General features: G+C 41.5%; 1 protein-coding gene across 1 annotated transcript in view; it reads right to left on the bottom strand.

Annotated features, from left to right (window-relative positions):
• Positions 1-25,168, bottom strand: part of MRPL39 (mitochondrial ribosomal protein L39) — a 213,157-nt gene that overhangs the window by 183,317 nt on the left and 4,672 nt on the right. Inside the window, exon 2 of the mRNA XM_082247091.1 lies at positions 23,047-23,253. Coding sequence (XP_082103217.1) covers positions 23,047-23,253 — 207 coding nt within the window. The remainder of the gene's footprint in view (positions 1-23,046; positions 23,254-25,168) is intronic.

Consider the following 25,168-nt stretch of genomic DNA (forward strand, 5'->3'; position numbering starts at 1 on the left):
CAGGTAGCATTTGCGACTAGAATTAGCGACCGATGCCTGGGGTGCCCTGCAGGAGGTGTCCTGTGCCTTTTGCGTCTCCACCTCCTCCCCGAGTGCACGGACTTCCACGCCGTCCGAAAATTGCGGCCCCGGATTTTCGGCCTTCTTCTGTGAGATGAGAGAGGCTTCCAATGGGGAACTGGCGCCCTCTTGTGGTGGCCGGGATTAATAACTGTTTCCAATGACTGTTCTCAATGCATTCCCATTTCCTTCCCAAGAGGAAATGAGAGGGAAGTTTTTGCAAGCTTCATCTCCCTGTCCAGTTACCTTTGCTTAAAAGGTAAGTGGACAGGGAGTGTGGTTATTATTATTAATTTATTTTTTAAATTTAAAAAAAAAAAAAAAATTTATTTTTCTTTTTTTTTCAATTATCATTAAAACAAAAAATGTATTATATATATATATATATATATATATATATATATATATATATATATATATATATATATATATATATATATATATATATATATATATATATATATATATATATATATATATATATATATATATATATATATATAAATAACGGAACAGGGCACCCCTGAGCAGGTACCTCCGTTGACAGACGCTCCTAGTGCTTCCCGAGGGCTCCAAGCACTCCACCAGACACCGTAAGCACTTCAGACTCCACGAACCGCCGCAGCTTGGTTAGGGTCTTGGCATCTCCTACCCACCCTGGACCAACGACAAGGCTCCAGGTTCCTGTGGGTGAACCTCTCTTTCCCCAGAGAGTGCAGCAGAATAAGCTCTTACACAAGTGAGTTGCTAAATGTTGTACCTTCATTAAATTTAACCATATTGCTACACTTAGAGGTGCCTCTCTTCTCTTTTATACTCAGCTGTGACTTGAGGCTACTTGTATATCAAGACATCGCTTGTATATCAAGTCAAAATTTATTTGAAAATTTTGCTTGTCTTGCAAAGCGCTCTTAAACCAAGTTACTCTCAAACCAAGGTTTTACTGTATATTATAATTATATATATATATATATATACACACACACACACACTATATATATATATATATATATATATATATATATATATATATATATATATATATATATATATATATATATATATATATATATATATATATATATATATATATATATATATATATATATATATATATATAGGGATTTTATGTGCTAGACCAACACAAAGTGGCACATAATTGTGAAGTGAAAAGAAAATAAATGGTTTTCAAAATTTTTTACAAATATGTGAAAAGTGCGGCGTGCATTATGTATTCAGCCCCCAGAGTCAATACTTTGTAGAACTACCTTTCGCCGCAATTACAGCTGCAAGTCTTTTTGGTTATGTCTCTACCAGCTTTGCACATCTAGAGAGGGACATTTTTGCCCATTTTGCTTTACAAAACAGCTCAAGCTCTGTCAGATTGGATGGAGAGCGTCTGAACAGCAATTTTCAAGTCTTGCCACAGATTCTCAATTGGATTTAAGTCTGGACTTTGACTTGGGCCATTCTAACACATGAATATGCTTTGATATAACCTATTCTATTGTAGCTCTGGCTGTACGCTTAGGATCGTTGTCCTGCTGGAAGGTGAACCTCCGCCCCAGTCTCAAGTCTTTTGCACACTCTAACAGGTTGTCTTCTAAGATTGCCCTGTATTTGGCTCCATCCATCTTCCCATCAACCCTGACCTGCTTCCCTGTCCCTGCTGAAGAAAAGCCCCCCACAACATGATGCTGCCACCACACCATGTTTCATGGTGGGGATGGTGTGTTCAGGGTGATGTGCAGTGTAAAGCCTAGTACACGCGCAACGATTATCGGCCAACCGATGGTCCGTCTTTTGTCCAGAGTGGTGTTTTGTTGGTTCTACTTCAGAAGTGATGTCGTGTTGGTTTGCTTTCTTTGTGTTCTTTCTTCTCTGAGCATGCCCAGTCTTGCTCATTAGATTTTTCCCTGTCGAAATCTGTACTGACTGCACGAAAATCGGCCGTGTTTTTACAGCAGACAAAAATTTTATAGCCTGCACACCAGATTTTTTTCGGCCGAAAAGTCGGAGTCGGTTGTCGGAAGCATCATACTAACAAGCTGAAAATCGGCAGATCGGTCGGACGAAAATTCCCTGCCGATTTTCGACGCGTGTGTACGAGGCTTTCGTTTTCAGCCACATATAGCATTTTGCTTTTAGGCCAACAAGGTAAATTTTGGTCTCATCTGACCAGAGCACCTTCTTTGCTATGTCCCCCACATTGCTTCTCGCAAAAGATATAATAAAATATTTACAAAAATGTGAGAAGTGTACTCACTTTTGTGAGATACTATACAAGATTAACATGTTAACATGCGCACACAAAGTACCTTTCCTAACAAATTCATTCAAGACCATGTTACAAAAATGAAAACACCCCAATGAAAGTTTTAGGAGCAAAGCTAAATTTTAGACAACAAAAACCTAACTAACAAGAACTCAGCTACAAGTGAGTCCAATTATTCATTAAACATGTGTCTAGGGCTGGGCGATAAATCGTTTAGTTAGAAACGTTTTTTTTTTTTTGTAAACTCGAGTTTTTTTGTACAATACTTATTTCTCCCTTGCAGCCGAACTCCCCACCGCCGCGCCTGGATGTGACGTCAGCTGCGGGGCGGGCAGTGCGTCTGTACAGGCCGGGGCTGCGGCGCGCTGTGATAGGTAATGTCTCCCCGGCCTGATGTGACGTCAGCTGCCGGGAGAGGAAGCGGGCGGTGCGTCTGTCTTCCTCTCTCGGCAGCTGACATCACATCCAGGCCGGGGAGACTGTACCTATCACAGCGCGCCGCAGCCCCGGCCTGTACAGACGCACCGCCCGCCCCTGACGTCACATCTGGGCGCGGCGGTGGGGAGTTCGGTGGTTGCACAAAAACGAGCCCAAACACAGACTTGCCAGGCATAGCCTATATGAGAAGAAAAAGACTTCTAGAAAACAACGTAAAGAAAGGAAAAACAGAATGAAGAAAGTCAGGGGCACAGCCAAAGCAAGCGTGGGTGCTGGTAAAAAGAAGGACTAAAAGGATCCCAAGATGAACTATCAGAAGATTGTACTTTATTCCAGGATCTTGTAATTAAAATTATAAAAATTGAAAAATAAAAAAAATAAAAAATTGAAGAAAAAAGTATTGTACAAAAAACTTGAGTTTAAAAAAAAAAAAACAGTTTCAAATTAAACTAAACGTTACTGGGGAGTTTGGTTCCTGTGCGGCGGGCTAGGAGCTGGCTGGAGCCCAGGCCCAGGGTGTGTGTAGTTATGCGGGGCCCGGGGCTGGCTGCACAAGGCAGAAAAAACTATTGTAGAAAAAACTCAAATTTTTGAAAAAAAAAAAAAATAGTTTCAAAGTCAAACTAAAAAAGGTGGCCGGTTACTGTGGACTCGTTCTCTGGACTGTACCTATCACAGCGCAGCCCCTGTACAGACGCACCGCCCGCAGCTGACGTCACAACATCCAGGCGCGGCGGTGGTCCGTCAGAGTCAGACACACATATACAGCGCTTCTCCTTCCTCAGTCCTCCCTCAACACAGTGAGCTCTCCTCCCTCCCCGCTCAGCGCGACGCCCCCGCGTCTTCTTTTACTGTCTAATGTCTAGTAGTCTATTGTTTTCGGATTCTACGTATTTTAACTCTTGAGGAGTTAAAATAGCAATAAAGTTGCACTTTTGACACTATATCTGATGTCTGAAGTCATTTTTTAAGTGCATTGGAAAAAAAAAAAAATCGAAACTCGAATTTTTCTTTAAAAATCGAAGATTTTTTTTTTAGGCAAAATCGCCCAGCCCTACATGTGTCCAGCAGACAGTTCACTATAAAAGGGCGTTACTTAAAGAAAACCCCTTCCCATTTACTGTTGTCAGCAATGGCACCACATGGATGAGAAATGTCAGAAGGCCTGAGAAAGAAAATAATTTCTTTATGCAAGAAAGGTGAAGGCTACAAGAAGATCAGCAAAGCTTCACTTATCAGTCAGAATACTGTAGCAAAAGTGATACAAAAATTTAACAAATATGGAACTGCAACCATCTCACAGAGACATCCAGGCCGTCAATGGAAGTTAACACCTCGACAGGCGCGTCTTCTGATGAGAAGGGATGAAGAAAATCTCACCACGCAAGTTCACTGCAGTTAGCTAAAGAAGTAGAAAGCCAAACTGGGGTGATTGTTTTCCTGGGAAACAATACGGCGTGCACTGCAGAGGAATGCCACGCATGGGTCCACGAAGGAAGCCTCTCCTAAAGTCTATGCACAAAAAAGTCCACCTAGAATTTGCCAGGGCCCAAGATGACTACTTGGACTCTGTACTCTGGAGTGAGGAGACCAAGATATACAGCGTTGAAGCCATCAGTTTCAAAAACATTTAACGTCCCAAAGGTGAGGAGTACAAAGAAAAATGCATGGGGCCTACAGTGAAAAAATGGTGGGTGTCCTTCTGTGGGGCTGCATGAGCGCTGATGGTGTCAGGGAGCAGCATTTCATTGACGATATCATGAATTCACAGATGTACTGCTCTATAATGAAAGAGAAGATGCTACCATCATTCTGTACCCTTGGTCGTCATGCACTTTTCCAACATGACAATGATCCAAAACACACATCTAAGGCCACTGTTGTGTTTCTGAAGAGCAGTGTGAAAGTGATTCAGTGTCCAAGTATGTCTGGATGTGAACGCAAACACCTATGGTTAATTCTGAAGAGACAAGTTAAGCATCACTCTCCATCCAGCATCAAGGCTCTAAAAGGAGGTCGTTCTTAAAGAATGGAAAAAGATGTTGCAATATATCGCCAGCTTGTTTATTCCATGCCTCGAAGACTTGGTGCTGTCCTTACAAATCATGGAGCTCATACAAAATACTAGATGTAGTACATTTTTTAAATGGTGTATCCATTCTTGCATCAACTAAATTGAGTAAAACTGAAGACTTTGTAATCTGTCATATTATTAACCTTACTTTCATGTACCGAGCTAAACAAATGTTCTATAAAACTCAGTTTTGTCAAAATTTTGAAATTGTTCTTGTGTTCATTGAAACATGTATTAAAATTTGTGAAATTACTTTTTCAAAAGGGTGTACTGGTTTATGTTGAGTACTGTATATATGTAGAAGCTGTGAGGATGTGCATCATTGGTTGTTAGGATGCCGGTGGGTGGGCTGCATGCTGCCGTTGGTCATTAAGGGGCAGGTGGTCCCATCATCCTAGCAGCCAGCCAAGTAAGACTTCCCCATGTATAAAAGGACAGCATGACTGGGTCTCATTGAGGACAGAGTGTTTGGTATGGACAAACCAGCTTTAATGTGACCCCCTCCCCCACTGTCTGCCATCTCAAACGGTCACGTCAGTTTGCTTCATTGGCGGCCGACCGACATTAAGGTTTTTTTATTTTTAAAGATGCCATGGGCTAATTTTTTTTACGTTTCTGCCCAAGCTGAAGTTGGGCTTGAAATATGGCAGCCGCAGAAAATAATAAACTGACCTGCATACCCACAGAGCCATTACCAGGAGCTCTCAACGCCGCTGCAGAAAATTTAATCCTATGTGATACTTCAAGGCATGTAACAGTAGGAAAGCAAAAAGTATCATAATTCCTCCAACTTACAAGTTACATTTGGTACTGTATAAACAGAACATGCTGACAACTCAAATATCTGAAGGCTACAGAACACGGCTGCTATGATAGATGTCGAAGAAAGAAGACCAAAGGCCAAATCTCAACTCAGGATTGAGGGCAAGGCTAAAGGGAAAAACTGAAGATTTCACTGGAGTCCCACGTTCTGCAGGACGCAGTCCATTAACAGCTCCTACAGTCTGATGTTACGGCACAACTCCAGGATAGAGTAGAATTGTGATTTGTGAACTGACCATGACTGCAAACACTTAATAAGTGACTCACAGCACGGCTCATGGAGTAAATTAAATATCTTGCAAACACTTGCACTGCCACGAAATTGTAGGAAAATAACAAAAAGGAAAAAAAAAAAAAAAGAAAAGTCATTTGTATGGTAATTTCATGGCATTCAATGCAACAGATTAATGCAGTTTAAAGCTTTGTAGAATCAATTTTTACTTCCAAGCGTTCGAAAAAGGAAGATACATATTTTAAAAAGAAACCTATACTGCTTTTTGCAGAAATATTTTCTGGCCCTTTCTAAAATTTTTCAATACAGTTTTACGGAAGCCAAGCACAGAGAACATTTTTGGAGGGCTCTAATGAGTGTCACAAGGACAGACAAAGCAGAACAGAAGTGTGTTGGTGTGTCAACGGTGGCAGGACCGTAATAGGGTCCTGCCCCCCCCCCCCCCCATCAAACACAGTATCCTAGAATTCTAGCAACCTGGCTGCACAGCATCTATGGTTGCTAGGACACAGGGGGCCAGATTGTACAGTGTCATTGGTCGCTTCGGTGCATGCAGTGGCCAGTGACGTTGTGCAGTTCTGAGCAAACACATGGCTAAAGAGGACAAAGCATCTGGTATGAACACTACAGCCTCAGTACCACCCCCCACCGCACCTCCACACGTGTTGCCTTAACTAGGCTCATGGGCAGCATGGCTCTGGATGGCTGAGAATATTTTAAATGGGAGCTCTGCCTAAAGCCTCGTACACCTGATCAGATTATCGGACGATCTTTCATCCGTTTTTCCTTGCATGCAAGTCTCATATGGAAAGTGAAGAGGTTACTTTCATACGAAAATTCCCGTACGACCGAATTCAACTCCAGAAGTGATGTCATGTGTTGAATTGTTTTGTATGTGTTCTTTCGTTTCTGAGCATGCCTAGTCTTGCTCTTATGATTTTTTTTGGACGAAAACTGCACTAATTAAACGAAAATCGGACGTTGTGTTGACGTATGATAAAAATTTTATAGCCTGCACATCCAGATTTTGTCGTCCGAAAATTCGTAAATCGGCAATCCAAAGCACTATACTATCAGAAAAATCGGCAGATCGTTCATCGGACGAAATTTTACTTCCGATTTTCGTATCGGGTGTACGGGCTTTAACACAAAAAGCCTGATCCATAGAGCCGGGACAATATACCACGCGCAAAATGTGTTAATCAAGCGCTATTCTCCCATGTGACAGTGTGCATATGATGCGCAAAACAATGGAGACAGTACCGCTCAAATGGCCCTCCAAACCTGGGTCAGTCAGATCAGCGTGAGAAAAGACTGGTGCAAGACAGACAAAATTGGCTTGTCAGTAAACTTCAACAAAATGGTGGCCGCCTGCACACAAGACACCAATTCTCCCTGTTGCATAAATGTAATGAGATGAGTAAAAGATGGCTTCAGCTCCTGTTCTCCACCTGAAGAGAACTGCATTTCGCTCTTTTTGGGGCATTCTCTACAGGTGGAGAACAGGAGCTGAAGCCATCTTTTACCCATCTCATTAAATTTATATAACAGGGAGTCGATGTCTTTGTGCCGACTGCCACAATTTTGATGAAGTGTGCATATGATACTGCTTCATATTATGTTTTAAAGTAGATAAAAACCCTACTTGGACAATATTTAGTTTGATAAAGCACTATTAACCATAAGAAAAGAGCATTTTTATTATGCTTGGGGGGGGGGGGTTCACTTTTTGTGCCGATCTGTTACAGGACGCCGATCTCCTAAAGCCTCTAAGCCACCACTTCCTGCATTGATGGCTCCACTAGATTTTACATGGTGGGTTTTCTGCTGGTGACAACAGTGGACCATGCTTGCATTAGCTTGTAATAGGGTAACAATGCAGACGAGGCAGTGCCTTCATGGCAGGATCACCAAGTATTTTTTTAAAAGAAGGTACAGATTTAAAAGTATTAAAATACCTTTTGAAATTAAAGTGGAATTCCTTGACGAAACCCATGAATTCTGGAAGCCAGGATATCGCCCATAGACTCCTTTGTCAGCGCTCCCTCCTTTCTCCTGCAGCTGCTGCTCCCTATCAACGGGGATCACGTGACCCAACCACAGTGGATTTTTTTTTTTTTTTTACACATTAGGCAGGGTAGGTAGTAAGAGGGGGAGCTACATTTTTAAACATAGCTGGCGTTAGGCTGGAATTCTACTTTAAATGAACACGTTAAAACTTCTATGATTTTTCATGACTGGATTTACATATGCGGAATTTGGATGTTTGGGTTAGAGATGAGGTCGGACGACGCCCAAGTCCATGTTTATACAGAACCAGTGTGTAGAGAAAGCTTTGATCATTTTTGTTGAACCCCTCAAGTGATTGTACAGTCTCTGTTTTTTTTCAAAAAACATATACTTGCCTTATGCAGTTGGTTTTGCACAGAGCAGCCCACATCCTCCTCTTCTCGGGTCCGACTTCTCGGCTCCTGGCACCTCCCTCCTGTTGAGTGCCCCCACTGTCAGCAGCTTGCTATGGGGGCACCCGAGCCAAGCTACAGCTCCGTGTGTCCATTCAGACACAGAGCTGCGGTTCAGCCCTGCTCTCTCTCTCTTAGCTGACTTTGATTGACAGCTGTGGGAGCAAATGGCGCCACGGCTGTGTCTCAGCCAATCAGGAGGGAGAGTCTGGAATGGCCGAGGGACTTGTGGACATCGCTGGACACAGATAGGGCTCAGGTAGGTATTCGGGGGTGCTGACGGGGGCTGCTGCACACAGAAGGCTTTTTATACTAATGCAAAAGGAACTCTTAAAAGTGATACTAAAAACAATTTTTTTTTTTTTTTTAAATAACAACCATGTCATACTAACCTACTCTGTGCAGTGGTTTTACACACAGCAGCCCTGACCTTCCTCTTCTCGGGTGCCCAGCTTGCGCTCCTGGCCCCTCCCCCCTGCTGAGTGCCCCCAAAGCAAGCAGCTTGCTGTGGGGGCCCGCAAGTAGGTTTGCTCCCAAGCCATTCACACAGAGAGCCACGGTTCGGCCCGGCCACTCTCTCCCCTCCTTGCCTCACTGGCTGTGATTGAAAGCAGCGGGAGCCAAATGAGGAAGAGTCCCTGCAGAGCCGAGGCTTTTGTGCACATCTCTGGATCGCGATGGGGCTCAGGAAAGTATTAGGGGGGCTGCTGCACAGGGAAGGTTTTTTACCTTCATGCATACAAGCCTTTAGAACCACTTTAAGCTCCAGTTTGGGGAGATAAAATAAAGATCTTAAATCACTGACTCATAGCCATAGGGGCTGCTTTGATAAAAGTGGAGAATAATAACTCAGCATGCAAGTGGTGAGCTTGGTGCTAGCTTATGAATGCCACTAAAGCTGGGGAAACCAAGTACCCAGGAAGAACGGTGCAGGCAGCCGAAGGTGCTCATCCGAAGCGATGTATGTATAAAATCTTTTGATTTTGTGAGTAACTGAAAGAATTCCCATAGGTCTCTGGGTACAGCCTCACCACTTGTATTTATAAAGCCAAAGAAGGAGTTGTACTCCTATCAAGCCAAACTAGCGTAGACTTGAAAGCAGCCTCAGCCCATGAGTCTCAGCCAAAGCTACGCCCCCTGACCTGGTTGGCTACATCCAACGGAGTTTAATCATAGGGTTTATTAGGCTCCTGTGGGCGGAGTGAAACATGTCAGGGTGCATGGCTTTGGTGGAGACTCATGGGGTCAGGCTGTTTTAAAGTCTACACTAAGTTACCTGGACAGGATTGTGGCGCTTCTATGATTTTATAAAAAGTGGGGAAGTCGCCTCCTGAGACTTCAGAATTCTTCTTTCAGTTACCCACAAAGTCAAAAGGTAAAACCAGATTGGCTGCTATTTGCATAAACTTCTGATCAAAGGAGAAAATAGAAACCTTATTTCATCACTGTAGCCTGCAGCACTGGGGTACTGGTGTTAATTCTCACCAGAAAGTCTGTCTGCAAGAACATGCATGTTCTCCCACAAGGTTTGTTTGGTGCTCTTCCAGGTTTCTTGTACAAGCTAGATAATAATGGATCAACTGGCCCCTGACCAAATTGCTGACAGAGCACTCTTGTCTTGCAGCGCTGGGATCTTGGGTTCATTTCCCATTAGACACACTAATGGGATAGAGTTTACATGTACTACATGCGTTTTTGTGGGCCTATTCCCACAAACCTAAGGCTCATGGAAATGTACGTCTTTGCAGGCAAATGGCCCTACAGCATACAATAGCTGTATTTATGGTGAGGAGGAGCGCTGCGTAACGCTGCCCATAGGAATGAATTACAAAATACACAGTACATGTGTGTAAGCGGCGGTACTTGCATGTGCATATGTATAGCCATATTTTCCTAAATTAAAACAAAATGTGTGGCGCTATTATATCCTAGATAGCTCTAAGGATTAAAAAATAAATGTGTATAAAATCACAAAACAATAATGAATAACTGACAATAGATATCAATAACTATTATCTTTATATAAATCCATGGTAGAACTATGAAAATAATGGAACATAAGGCATGTGATGCAGTGAGCTTCAAGTTAATACAATGGTACATATTAAAATGTACCGTAACATTATTAAGGTGATGGAAAAAGAAAAAAAAAAAAAAAAAAAAAAGTTCCACAATTCAAAAAGTCCAAACTGATGTGAAAACGTGAATCTTCAATAAGTGATCCAAGTGAATATTGAATGACACTGTGAATAGATCAACCACCACTGACATCAAGGAGGCTTCCTGGAACAAATAGACCCAGTTTGGCATATGCCTATCTGGGTCAACAGAAGCAGTGGTGTATACACCTAGTAGGATGGGGAGAAGGTAGTTGAAATCTTTCACACTGCTTTCCACTCTGCTCTCCACACACCTCAATACTCCACTTCCATCATCAATGGAAACAGCTCAGTAAGGGGTCCACCGAGTCACAAAAAGGCATGGATAAAGTCTTCTCCAGTTAAGCTCAATCAATGAATAATCCAGAGGAAAAAGACAAAAGACCTCCACATAGTGTAAAACCAGACAGTAATGGATTTATTAATGGTTAAGAACACTTAAAATGGAGTAGATAAAAAAGCACTTTCAATCAAGTTTTTCTGGAGACCACATGTAACGCAATGGCCTAAATGGAGCTCGACCCGATGCGTTTCGTCTAACAAGACCCCAGATGTCGTTAGACGAAACGCGTCGGGTCGAGCTCCATTTATGCCATTGCCTTCCATGTGGTCTACAGAAAAACATGATTGAAAGCGCTTTTTATATACTCAATTGTAAGCGTTCTTAACTTTTAATAAATCCCTTAATGTATTGGTTTTACACTATGTGGAGGTCTTTTTCCTCTGGATTATTCATTGATTGAGCTTAACTGGAGAAGACTTTATCCATGCCTTTTTGTGACTCGGTGGACTGCTTACTGAGCTGTTTCCATTGATGGTGGAAGATCAGGTGTGCAGAGAGCAAAGTGGAAAGCGTTGTGAAAGATTTCAACTACCTTCTCCCCTTCCTACTAGGTGTATATACACCACTGCTTCTGTTGACCCGGATAGGCGTATGCCAAACTGGGTCTATTTGTTCTGGTAACCCTCCTTGATGTCAGTGGTGGTTGATCTATTCACAGTGTCATTCAACATTCACTTGGATCACTTCTTGAAGATTCACATTTTCACATCAGTTTGGACTTTTTGAATTGTGGAACTTTTTTTCTTTTTCCATCACCTAAATAAATGTCACGGTACAGTTAATATGTATCATTGTATTAACTTGTAGCTCACTGCATCACATGCATTATGTTCCATTATTTTCATAGTTATACTATGGATTTTTGTAAAGATAATTATGGATATCTATTGTCAGTTATTCATTATTGTTTTGTGATTTTATACACATTTTTTAATCTCTAGAGCTATCTAGGTTATAATAGCGCCGCACATTTTGTTTTAAATTTCATATACAGACTGTCTTCTTCTGTGCTGGCTGCTCACTTATGATCTAAAGTCACTAGCGTGGTATTATTTGGTTTTTCTATATTTTCCTAAATGCAGAACTTCATATTCCATAATTCATTCCTATGGGCAGAACCACACAGCAGCTAGAGCTTCCAGGCACCACAAATTCAAGCGCATGTTATGGTGTACAGCCACACGCCCGCAGGTACGTCTGTGTGCATGAGCCCCGAGACAAATTGGAAGGTTTACCAGCTTCTGTCCCAATTGGGACTCTAACCTGTACAAGTGTATACAATAGAGGCTGAATAAACAGGATTACAGTTGTTTTCCATATGCAAATCAGTTCACATTTATTGTGTATATAGTAATTTCTCTGAATATAAGGCTGGTAACTGATTTACAGTTCAAAAAAAAAATTACCACCACAAAATATGTAAAATAATATAGGTTGCCCATAATAAGATGCATCATTTCATTTTATAATCTGCCTGAAAAAAAAAAAACATTATATATATATATATATATATATATATATATATATATATATATATATATATATATATATATATATCCATATTTCCAAACTGCAAAAGGAGGAAAGATCTGTTACTTTTACATAAAAGGTTTTCCTTTGCTTATAAATGGGGTAGAATACATAATACGCAAGGTTTAAAGCTCTGGTTTTTGAATGACACTTCGGAGCGTAGACTAAACTTTTTATTTTTTTCACCTGTACCAGAACACTTGTAAAATCGGCAGCAATCCATATTAAACTGAAATGACAATCCTCTTTGTCCAGAGAAGAATTGTGAAGTAGTAATGATAGCAGAAAACTATTTTCTATTATTTAAAACTACTAGCAGGATTTCACTTTACGTTCAGCTCACAGAATAGGAGATGGTTTTCCATCCGTGGGATGTTTTCGCCCTCTAGTGGCCATTTTAAAGTATACATATAGCCAAGATTCTTTTTTTCTTTTTGGCGAGTGTGTGGAAGGATTAGAGCTCCTGTCAGATTTTATTGCTGTCTGGGTCGCCACTAATTAGATTAACCTTCTATTTGCACACAGCCAACATGGAAATTGCTGATGTCTGCCGCAATAAATGTTTTTTTCTTTAGCTAGGGTGTTTTAATAATTCTTTAAATATTAAAGTGGACGTATTGTAAGCTCTCTAACTCACATCTTCAATCACTGCCTTTCTACTGACAACCCCCCCCCCCCCTCCTAAAAAAAGCACTGATCACCCTCATACGTCAGGTTTAAAAAGTTCTTGCTGGACCCCACCTTTCTGAACACCGTAAAGGATAATACAGTGAATAATGGGGGTCCCAGTAGATAGGCTTAGCAATGGCAAGCAATGCCAAGCTGCTGCAAGCAAAGCAAACTGAATATTAGTATGCAAAAAAAAAGGCGATTCACTCGAGATAAAACAATAATTCTGCGACTTTACAAGACTCTGGTCCGGCCGCATTAGAGTATGCCTTCCAGTTCTGGGCACCGGTCTTCAAGAAGGATGTGCTGGAACTGGAGAGAGTCCAGAGAAGGGCAACAAAGCTAATAAAGAGAATGGAGGACATCAGCTATGACTACAAGCAAAGAACTTAATCTCCCTAGAGAAGAGACGCTTGAGAGGGGATATAATAGCGATATACAGATACCTTACTGATGACTCTAGCACAAGCAAAAAACTTTTGAGTGGGAGGGAGTGTTAACACCGTCCCGCCAGGCCTATAGCTTTATGACAGCTGGGCGATGGCTTTACCATCCTGAGCGGACAACATATGACGTCCTCTCCAAAAGTGCCACTCAGCAGCGCGATCTGTCACTGGCTGTGGCCACCGAACACATCCGATGACTGATCAGTGTACCGGCTCGCTTCCAGTACCATGTAACTGCCGTGACCTCCAGGACTTCTCCCGAGCCTCTCCCATCCTGTGGAACTCTCTACCCCAATAGGTCCTACCATCTCCTACTGTGACCACTTTTAGGCATTCCCTGAAAACCCTTCTCTTCAGAGAAGCCCATCCTTACCCACCTAACAACTATACTTTTATTTTCGCCATCAGCTCATTCCCCACAGTTATTACCTTTTGTATCACTTGAGCCTGCCTCTTAGATTGTAAGCTCTTACGAGCAGGGTTCTGCAATTCCTCCTGTATTGAATTGTCTTGTAATTGTACTGTCTTGCCCTGCCCTCTTGTAGAGTGCTGCACAAACTTTTGGTGCTATATAAATCATGAATAATAAATCATAACAACAGGGGAGGGATGATTTCTGTTCATGCTTCAGACATCTAGCAATCCATTTAATTAGGGGACTTTTAAAAGGTGGTTTTGGATCACAATACACACCTAGTCCCCTGTTTATACCCATCAGGGAAACAAGAACTCAATTCCTTACTCCCTGTGCTCCCAGCAAGCCCCAACATATATAAATATATTATATTTCTGTGGGTTACAGAAATAGAATATATTATGAGAAATAAAATGATAGATTAGAGAATTGCATCCAATTCTGGGTCCTTTGGTTTTACTTTAAAATCTCTCTCATAACAATGAGAGGAGTTCCCAGCCTCCAATCCCATTCTAACTTTTTTTTCCACTGGTTTTCCATTCTCTTGCTTCCCCCTCAAAAGACCTCTGTCCCTCCCTATCTAAACCCCAAATCATCCTGCAATCTCCCCATCCCTCCCTATCTAAACCCCAAATCATCCTGCAATCTCCCCATCCCTCCCTATCTAAACCCCAAATCATCCTGCAATCTCCCCATCCCTCCCTATCTAAACCCCAAATCATCCTGCAATCTCTCCATCCCTCCCTATCTAAATCATCCTGCAATCTCCCCATCCCTCCCTATCTAAACCCCAAATCATGCTGCAAGCTCCCCATCCCTCCCTCCTTTCAAGCATTACCTTTAACATCATAGCAATTACGACATACAGAGAAAACTGTCCTAACAATGCATTCCCACAGAGATTCCCAGATTTGATGTCATATGATACTAGGAGAGAAGAATGTAAGAGCTCAAATGATGTGACTGAAACCTATCGATCTGTCATAGGAAGATAAATGGTGTCCCTATAAAAGTGTGATAGATAAAACATTAAATATCTGATAAATAATCATAATAAATAAAATCAGTTGATTAAAGTGGTTGTAAAGGCTCAAGGTTTTTCTGTCTACGCATGAAGGTAAAAAACCTTTGGTGTGCCAAGTCCCATCGCGATCCAGCGATGTGCATGAGAGCCTCCACTCTCCCTTGTCACTGGCTGAGACAGCAGTGTTAGCCATTGGCTCCCGCTACTGTCAATCACAGCCAATGGGCCAATAAGAAAGCAGGGGCGGGGCCCTGCAGTACTCCATGTGTGAATGGACACGAAGAGCAGCGGCTCGGAAGCGAGCCTGCTCAGGTGCACCCATAGCAAGCTGCTTGCTATAGGAGCACTAGGCAGGAGAGAGGGGCCTGGAGTGCTGGTGGGGGGCACAAACAGAGAAAGATGGGGGCTGCTCTGTGCAAAACTACTGCACAGAGCAGGTAAGTATAAACATGTTTGTTTGCTTATAAAAAAAAAAAAAAAAAACCTTTAATGTCACTTAAACCAATTATAAATGTACTTGTGCGAGATTTATGATTGGTATATGAAAGTGATAGACATTCACTAAACAAAGCAGTCTCTACTAGATTAATTAGCTAACACATAACTGGGTATTCACAGTTAAAGTGACACTAAATTCTGCTTTAGAAAGAAAAAAAAAAAAAAAAAAAAAAAAAAAAAAAGCTCTCCCTTTCGTTCATTGACAGACGCAGCTCTTCAGGATTTTTGAACCATTGTGTTTTACTGTCCCCTACAGGAGTAGGACACTAGGCAGAAAAAAAGACGCAGTCCCAGGAGGTACAGTATCTCACGAAAGTGAGTACACCCCTTACATTTCTGTAAATATTTGATTATATCTTTCATGTGACAATACTGAAGAAATTACACTTTGCTACAATGTAAAGTAGTGAGTGTACAGCTTGCATAACAGTGTAAATTTGCTGTCCCCTCAAAATAAATCAACACACAGCCATTAATGTCTAAACCGCTGGCAACAAAAGTGAGTACACCCCTAAGTGACATTGTCCAAATTGGGCCCAATTAGCCATTTTCCCACCCCGCTGTCATGTGACTTGTTAGTGTTACAAGGTCTCAGGTGTGAATGGGAGCAGGTGTTAAACTTGGTGTTATCGCTTTCACTCTCTCATACTGGTCACTGGAAGTTCAACATGGCACCTCATGAACTCTCTGAGGATCTGAAAAAAATTGTTGCTCTACATAAAGATGGCCTAGGCTATAAGAAGATTGCCAAGACCCCGAAACTGAGATGCAGCACGGTGGCCAAGACCATACAGCGGTTTAACAGGACAGGTTCCACTCAGAACAGGACTCGCCATGGTCCACCAAAGACGTTGAGTGCACATGCTCAGCGTCATATCCAGAGGTTGTCTTTGGGAAATAGATGAATGAGTGTTGCAGACGTGGAAGGGGTGGGGGTTCAGCCTGTCAGTGCTTAGACCATATGCCGCACACTGCATCAAATTGGTCTGCATGGCTGTCATCCCAGAAGGAAGCCTCTTCTAAAGATCTTCTAAAGATTGAAGACAAGCAGACTTAGGACATGGATTACTAGAACCATGTCCTGTGGTCTGATGAGACCAAGATAAATGTATTTGGTTCAGATGGTGTCAAGCGTGTGTGGTGGCATCCAGTTGAGGAGTACAAAGACAAGTGTTTCTTGCCTACAGTCAAGCATGGTGGTGGGAGTGTCATGGTCTGGGGCTGCATGAGTGCTGCCGGCACTGGGAAGATACAGTTCCATTGAGGGAACCATGAATGCCAACATCTACTGTAAGATGAGAGTAAAGGTGATGGACTGGCCAAGCATGTCTCCAGACCTAAACCCAAAGGAGCATCTGTGGGGCATCCTCAAATGGAAGGTGGAGGAGTGCAAAGTCTCTAACATCCACCAGCTCTGTGATGCCGTCATGGAGTGGAAGAGGACTCCAGTTGCAACTTGTGAAGCTCTGGTGAACTCCATGCCAAGGCAGTGCTGGAAAATAATGGTGGCCACACAAAAAATTGACACTTTGGGCCCAATTTGTACATTTCCACTTAGGGGTATACTCACTTTTGTTGCCAGCGGTTTAGACATTAATGGCTGCGTGTGGCGTTATTTTGAGGGGACAGTAAATTTACACTGTTATACAAGCTGTACACTCACTACTTTACATTGTAGCAAAGTGTAATTTCTACAGGTGTTGTCACATGAAAAGATATAATAATATATTTACAAAAATGTGAGGGGTGTACTCACTTTTGTGAGATATGGTGTATGTATATGTATACATACACTGCTCAAAAAAATTAAAGGAACACTTTTTAATCCGAGCAGAGCATCAAGTCTAACTCCTGGGATTTTGATCTGGTCAGTTAAGTAGCAGATGGGGTTGGTAATCAGTTTCAGCTGCTGTGGAGATAAATTAACAGGGGCACTAGATGGGCAACAACGAGATGACCTCCAAAACAGAATGATTTTACAGGTGGAGGCCACAGAAATATTTTTCCCTACTCCTCTTTTCTGACTGTTTTTTACTAGTTTTGCATCTGGCTAGGGTCAGTGTCACTACTGGTAGCATGAGGTGATACCTGGACCCTATAGAGGTTGCACAGGCAGTCCAGCTCCTCCAGGATGGCACATCAATACGTGCCATTGCCAGATGGTTTGCAGTCTCCCAGCACAGTCTCAAGAGCATGGAGGAGATTCCAGGAGACAGGCAGTTACTCTAGGAGAGCTGGACAGGGCCAAAGAAGGTCCTTAACCCATCAGCAGGACCGGTATCTGCTTCTTTGTGCAAGGAGGAACAGCATGAGCACTGCAAGAGCCCTACAAAATGACCTCCAGCAGGCCACTGGTGTGAATGTCTCTGACCAAACAATTTAGAAACAGACTTCATGAGGGTGGCCTGATGGCCCAATATCCTCTATTGGGCCTTGTGCTCACTGCCTGGCAACGTGGAGCTCGATTGGCATTTGCCATTGAACACCAGAATTGGCAGGTCCACCACTGGCGCCCTGTGATTTTTACAGATGAGTGCAGGTTCACCCTGAGTACATGTGACAGATGAGAAAGGATCTGGAGAAATCATGGAGGACATTATGCTGCCTGTAACATTGTTCAGCATGACCAGTTTGGTGGTGGGTCAGTGATGTTTTGGGGAAGCATATCCATGGAGGGACGCACAGACCTCTACAGGCTACACAATGGCACCCTGACTGCCATTAGGTATTAGGATTAAGTCTTTGGACCCATTGTCAGACCCTACCGCAGGTGCAGGGTGTCCGGAGTTCCTCCTGGTGCACGACAATGCCCAGCCTCATGTGGCCAGAGTATGAAGCCAGTTCCCGGAGGATTAAGGAATTGATACCAATGAATGACCCTCATGCTCGCCTGACCTAAATCCAATAGAACACCTCTGGGACATTCTGCTTTGGTCCATCCGATGCCGCCATGTTACACCTCAGTCTGTTCAGGAGCTCAGTGATGTCCTGGTTCAGATCTGGTAGGAAATACATCCAGACACCATCCGTCGTCTCAAAAGGAGCATGCCCTGTTATTGTCAGGCATGGATACAAGCACGTTGGAGGGGCCATACAAACTACTGAGTAACATTTCGAGTTGCTGCAATGAAATGAGGGCAAAATGGACTAGCCTGCTGCATAATTTTTTCACTTAGATTTTTGGGGTCTTTGAATTCAGCCCTCTGTAGGTTGATAATTTTCATTTCCATTAAACGATGTGGCATCTTTTCATTCCTAACACATTACCAAGTCCATATCAGTACAGATATCCAGCATTATGTTTTTCTCAATTGAGATCTGATGTGTTTTCAAAGTGTTCCTTTAATTTTTTTAACAGTATATTTATTTTATAAGGATTATAGGCTAGCGCTGAGGATTACAATTGTTCTGATAACACTGTATAGTAGGCTGCTGCTGGTATAAAAGGTGGTGTACCTTTAAGAAGTGTATAGTGAAAAAGTATACCTGCGCTGCTTACAAAGCAAACTAATAAATAGATCTCAATAAATATTGTGTATAAATAATATGTATAAAGTGCTAGTGCTCAACTTAAAATACACAATTCCTATGTCATAAATACCAATCAATATATATATATATATATATATATATATACACATACATAAATACAAATATTATACACGTGAAGATAATAAATGTGAATAAAATCCTTCAATTAAACACGTGCTCAAATTGTGACAGTCTTTGTGCAAAACATAAGTCCAAAGTGCTGCGTGCTCGTAAAACTAGTGCCGGTGCTCTCTGTACACGAGTAGGTGCTCCCCTCCTGGACCCCTACTCACCAGAAGCCAAATAATACACCGCTTTCAGAATATCCTTAGGACGAGCCTTATTGGACCATCAACTCAACAGCTTTACTGTAGATCACACCATCCAGGTATTGCTCAAAAAAGAAAGAGATGCTGGCATTGTGAAGTATGTAACCACTTTATTCGATGCACACAATACAAGATACACTTACAATATGGCAAAGGTTCAAACGCCTAAAAATCATCCCACGGGTTGCCAATCCAAACGTATGTCCCCGTATGTCGGAAGGTGGATGCAGTCGGGCATAGTACGTAGTACGTACGTTATAACGCTCTGAGTGCGGAGCGAAACGCGTCAAGCCGTTCGTCCGAGTACATACTACGCCCGACTGCATCCACCTTCCGACATACGGGGGACACGGGGAATGAGAACAGCCGTTTGGATTGGCAACCCGTGGGTTGATTTTTAGGCGTTTGAACCTTTGCCATATTGTAAGTGTATCTTGTATTGTGTGCATCGAATAAAGTGGTTACATACTTCACGATGCCAGCATCTCTTTCTTTTTTGAGCAATACCTGGATGGTGTGATCTACAGTAAAGCTGTTGAGTTGATGGTCCAATAAGGCTCGTCCTAAGGATATTCTGAAAGCGGTGTATTATTTGGCTTCTGGTGAGTAGGGGAGCACCTACTCGTGTACAGAGAGCACCGGCACTAGTTTTACGAGCACGCAGCACTTTGGACTTATGTTTTGCACAAAGACTGTCACAATTTGAGCACGTGTTTAATTGAAGGATTTTATTCACATTTATTATCTTCACGTGTATAATATTTGTATTTATGTATATTTATATATATTGATTGGTATTTATGACATAGGAATTGTGTATTTTAAGTTGAGCACTAGCACTTTATACATATTATTTATACACAATATTTATTGAGATCTATTTATTAGCTTGCTTTGTAAGCAGCGCAGGTATACTTTTTCACTGTACAGTATATTTATTTTATTTAGTAGAGATCCTGGGGAATAAAATGGCGGTCATTGCAATAGTTTATGTCAGACTGTATTTGCGCAGCAGTCTTTCAAACGCAATTTTTTGGGAAAAAATACACTTCAATTAATTAAAAAAAAAAAAAAAAAAAAACAGTAAAGTTAGCCCAATTTTTTTTTTATATATAATAATAATATGAAAGATGATGTTACGCCGAGTAAATAGATACCCAACATGTCATGCTTTAAAATTGCACACACTCGTGGAATGGCATACAGTACTTAAAAATCTCCATAGGTGACACTTTAACCACTTGCCGACCGTTCACAGTGATACTAATGCGGCAGGTCAGCTCCCCTGGGTCTAGCGTTGTAGACTTAAGTCACTGGACTCCTAGTGATTTCGACGGCACGTGAGCGCTGCCCGGAGGCTCGCTCCCGCAGTGTTTAGACACAGCAGGAGTCGGGCTGCCGCCTTTCTTCCCTGATCATCAGGGAAAGTGTGAGAAGATCCGCCCGCTTGTGTAAACAAAGCAGGCGCATCTTCTCAGTGACAGACAGGGAGAGATCACAGGATTCAGCATAGCTGAACCTACAATCTCTGTCTGTGTCACAGAACCCCCTCCCCCACACGTCAGTAAGCATGAGGCATACATTTAACCCCTTGATCACCAACAGTGTTAACCCCCTTCCCTGCCAGTGTCATTATTACAGTAACAGTACATATTTTTAGCACTAATTACTGTAGTAATGTCACTGGTACCCCCAAAAGTGTCAAAAATGGCAGTTAGGGGTCCGATCTGTCAGCCGCAATGTCACAGTCCCGCAAAAAAAAAAAAAAAATCGCAGATCGCCATTACTAGTAAAACAAAAAAAAAAAAAAACCACAATAATAAAAATGACATAAATCTTTCCTGTAGTTAGTAAACGCGATAACTTTTTCGCACACCAATCAAAATATGCTTATTGCGAACAAATTGGCCTAAAATGTTATAAAAAAAATGTTACTGTTTTTGGGAAATGTTTTTTTCTTCAAAATTATTTTTCAAAATTGTCGCTATTTATTTTGTTTATAGCGCAAAAATTAAAAATCACACAGGTGATCAAATACCACCAAAAGAAAGCTCTGTTTGTCAGGAAAAAAGTACATAAATTTTGTTTGGGTACAGCCTCGCACAACTGCGCAATTGTCTGTTAAAATAACGCAGTGCCGAATTGCAAATATGGCCTGGTCAGGAAGGGGGTAAAATCTTCCGGTCTTAAAGTGGATAAAAATACGATCATTAAGAATTTTTTTTGTCAAAGACATGTAGCTAAATACATTTTGGCCTAAATATATGACAAAAATTGAATATATTGGATATTTTTTAACAGTCAAGTAGAAAATGTCAATTTTTCGCAAAATGTTTGCTCTTTTTTTATTCATTAATAATCGCAGAAAATAAAAACCGCAGAGGTGATCAAATACCACCAAAAGAAAGCTCTATTTGTGGGAAAAGACGTAAATTTTGTTTGGGTACAGCATTGCATGACCGCGCAATTGTCAGTTAAATTTGCGCAGTGCCAAGTTGAAAAAAGTGGCCTGGACGTTAGGCAGGAAAATCCTCTGGTCTTAAAGTGGTTAAAGAAGAAGTTACCGGTCTGTGCGAGCCAGAAATCTTGCTTGTTAGTAGGTGACCAAATACTTATTTCACAGAGGAATTTACCAATTAATTGATTAGAAATCCTACAATGTGATTTTCTGGATTCTCCCCCCCCCCCTTCTGTCTCTCCTAGTTGAAGTGTACCTATGATGAAAATTACAGGCCTCTCTCTCATCTTTTGGGAGAACTTGCACAATTGGTGGCTGACTAAATACTTTTTTTGCATGGATGCTGAACAGTGTGTTTCAATATAAAGGAAACACACTATTCAGCACCAATGCTGACAGTAAGATATGATGAACATATTCCTTCTATTTGACATGTAGCTCTAAACAGTGATGATTCTTGGTAGCTATGTGTTTTTGGGCCTTGTGTGTCTTGCACTTATGGTCTATTGGTATTTATATTCATTTGAGGGCCTTCTCTCTGCGCATACGCTGTGAACATTTCTGACAATATCAATAGAGGCTCTATGGCATGGCCGTTGAATTTTAGTTTGGTGTTTCGATAGATAGATAGATAGATAGATAGATAGATAGATAGATAGATAGATAGATAGATAGATAGATAGATAGATAGATAGATAGATAGATAGATAGATAGATAGATAGATAGATAGATACTTTGAGAAAGCCAAAGCCAGCGACATCTGGATCCTGAGGAAGCCCGAAGTGTGGGTGAAACACGTCGATCCATCGCATTACAGGATGTGCTGCAATAAACCTTCTAGATTCTATATTCTCGTATAATGTTTTTCCTATCTGGCTTTCAATAAAATTTATATTTTTATAATCTGTATTTTATCTAATTGATACTCTTGGGCACACTAAAATCCCCATCCATCTCGTCCATGGGGTCCACCTTTAAAACTTGGTTCACTTTTGCCATTTTATTCTCAGGGGGACTTTGACGGAATTTTACTTTGATAAATAATTACTCTCCGCCCAATTTCCACATTCAGCTAGGTGATGTGTATTCATGATTTTTTAAAGAATAGTCTTTTTAAATAAAAACTACTTTTTTTTCAGAGCATCCTCACTTTACAGAATTTTTCCCATGCACAAACTTCTATAAGAGTACTGTATGTAACTCACTTTAAGACGGAAGCTTTCTTCTCAGCAAAGGCAGAGTTTAATACACATTAAAGTCCATACAGGCCGCATACTTACGCATAGCACAGTTGTATGCAGTGGAGATTCCCTTGTTCAACACAAAAGTAGTCCCTGGATTGGTCTTCCCAACAAACTTCACCTCTATCTTCTCAGTAAGAGGACTCAGGGATAATTGCCTCTCCTTTTCTTCATCAAACAGCGCGGAGCGTCTCTGAGAGATCTCAGCATTGGATAGTTTAGTCGCTGCAGAAATAGTGTAAAACCCTGGAAATAATAAAATGAATGACATTAATACAGTAAGAAAATACCATGCGTTCTTATAGAATTAGTAATCAGAACGGTGACTGTAGGACAATATAAACCATCACATTTCATTACCTCAAATACAACCAGTACAAGAAAATGCCTGAAACATGAGATTTAACAAATTCTGGTAACAGAACTCCATAAATGAAAAAAAAAAAAAAGATATTGTACTAATAGACTATAAATAGCTGCTAGAACCACAACTGACAAAGTGTGGTACAACATAATAAACCAGATATAGGTGAACCCCTAGATGATGTCGGATTTGACGAAACGCGGCAGCTCAAGTTCCTGTCCAGGTCATTGCATGCTTTTATTAAACCCTTTGGATATCTAGGACTGATGATTATTTACAGCGCTGTTTCTTCCGATTTTGTACAGATCTGTGAAAGTGGAGTTCACCTATATCTGGTTCCTTTAGAAGACTCGGGTGTTTCCTTAATAAATGTACAGTTGAATCTTACTATATGTGATTGGAAATTACACGAGCATTGTTGACTCATTGCCAAAGAGTATATAGGTCCATACTTTCTGGTAAGCATACCTGCACTATCCTTGGTGGTGGATCACTACATTGCGGTGGAATTCACAGAGCGACTATTTACAGAAACCCATTTATTTTAACTCATATGAACTTATAGATTTGGAAGTGCATCATGGTGGCCCTCTGAAGTGAGACGTTCACCTTTCAAGATTTCTTTGGACTTCTTATGGTCACATTATATCATTATTATGGTCTGATGGTTTGGATCTCCATAAATAAATGTTCTTTCCATATAGAGACAGAGTGAGCACTGCGCCAAGGCTTGCCTGTAAAATCCTCAGCTACCAGACTGAAATCCTGGGTGTCTGCCTCGGTCTGCAAACCCCATCAATGCGAAATAGAACAGAAGAAGATAGCGGCACTTCCAGTGGATAAAAACTGCTTCTTATTGAAAAATCGTGAAGATGAAAGACATGCCACACACACCAAACCCAGTGGAGGGTAAGCAGACGCGTTTCACACTTCTAAGCACAGAAAAGTGAAACGCGTCTTCTGATCCTCCACGTGTTGAGTGTGTGGCATGTCTTTCATCTTCACAATTTTTTAATAAAGAAGCAGTTTTTATCCACTGGAAGTGTGCCATCTTCTTCTGTTCCATTTCTTTCCATATAGTTTGGATTTCTTTGTTGACTTTGCTTCAGCAGTACAAATAAGCCATAAAAATCAAGGACAGGTCTTAAGTTGCCACTCACCAGCTACGCTATAGCTCCCAGGGCTCATGCACACAAGCATATTGTTGTACATAGGATCTTGCTGGCAGCAAAAAGTTGTCCGTGTTGCACATGAAAACAGACAAACAGACTGTACATGTCCATATGAGCTGAGACGCACCACTGCTGCTCGCAGTCGACACGTAAACAATAGCGTGTAATCAGTGGGCAGTCTCCCAGATTTCACTCCATGCTTTCAGTCATTCTGAAAAAGTTAAGGCCGAGATCATTCTGCATTGTGTCACCAACGTAACCACTGGGTGCTGCCAGCTGCTGAACAGCTTTAGTCATTGTGCACAGAAATTGACACATATTCAACTTCCAACAAGTAAACATCAATAGCGTGTAATCAGTGGTGCAGACACATTGCTGATATTGACATGTCGGCTCTAAGCAGTGGCAATTAGGGTACTTGTATGCTGGAGATGTTAGAACAAATGTTTATATGCATACAGCGTAAAATACAGTCCATATGCAGGATGGGGGGATGCCATTTTTTTCTGAGTGCTCTAGGTCAGCGGTGGTCCAAGTGGTTCTGCCACAAACCAACATTGTAGCTGATGTATACGGCCCAATGTTGTTTCCAGTGTGCGCTGATAGTCGATTCTGTCAGTGCATG

This window comes from Pelophylax lessonae, assembly GCF_965119305.1.
Source record: "Pelophylax lessonae genome assembly, chromosome: 2".
Classification (NCBI taxonomy): Eukaryota; Metazoa; Chordata; class Amphibia; order Anura; family Ranidae; genus Pelophylax; species Pelophylax lessonae.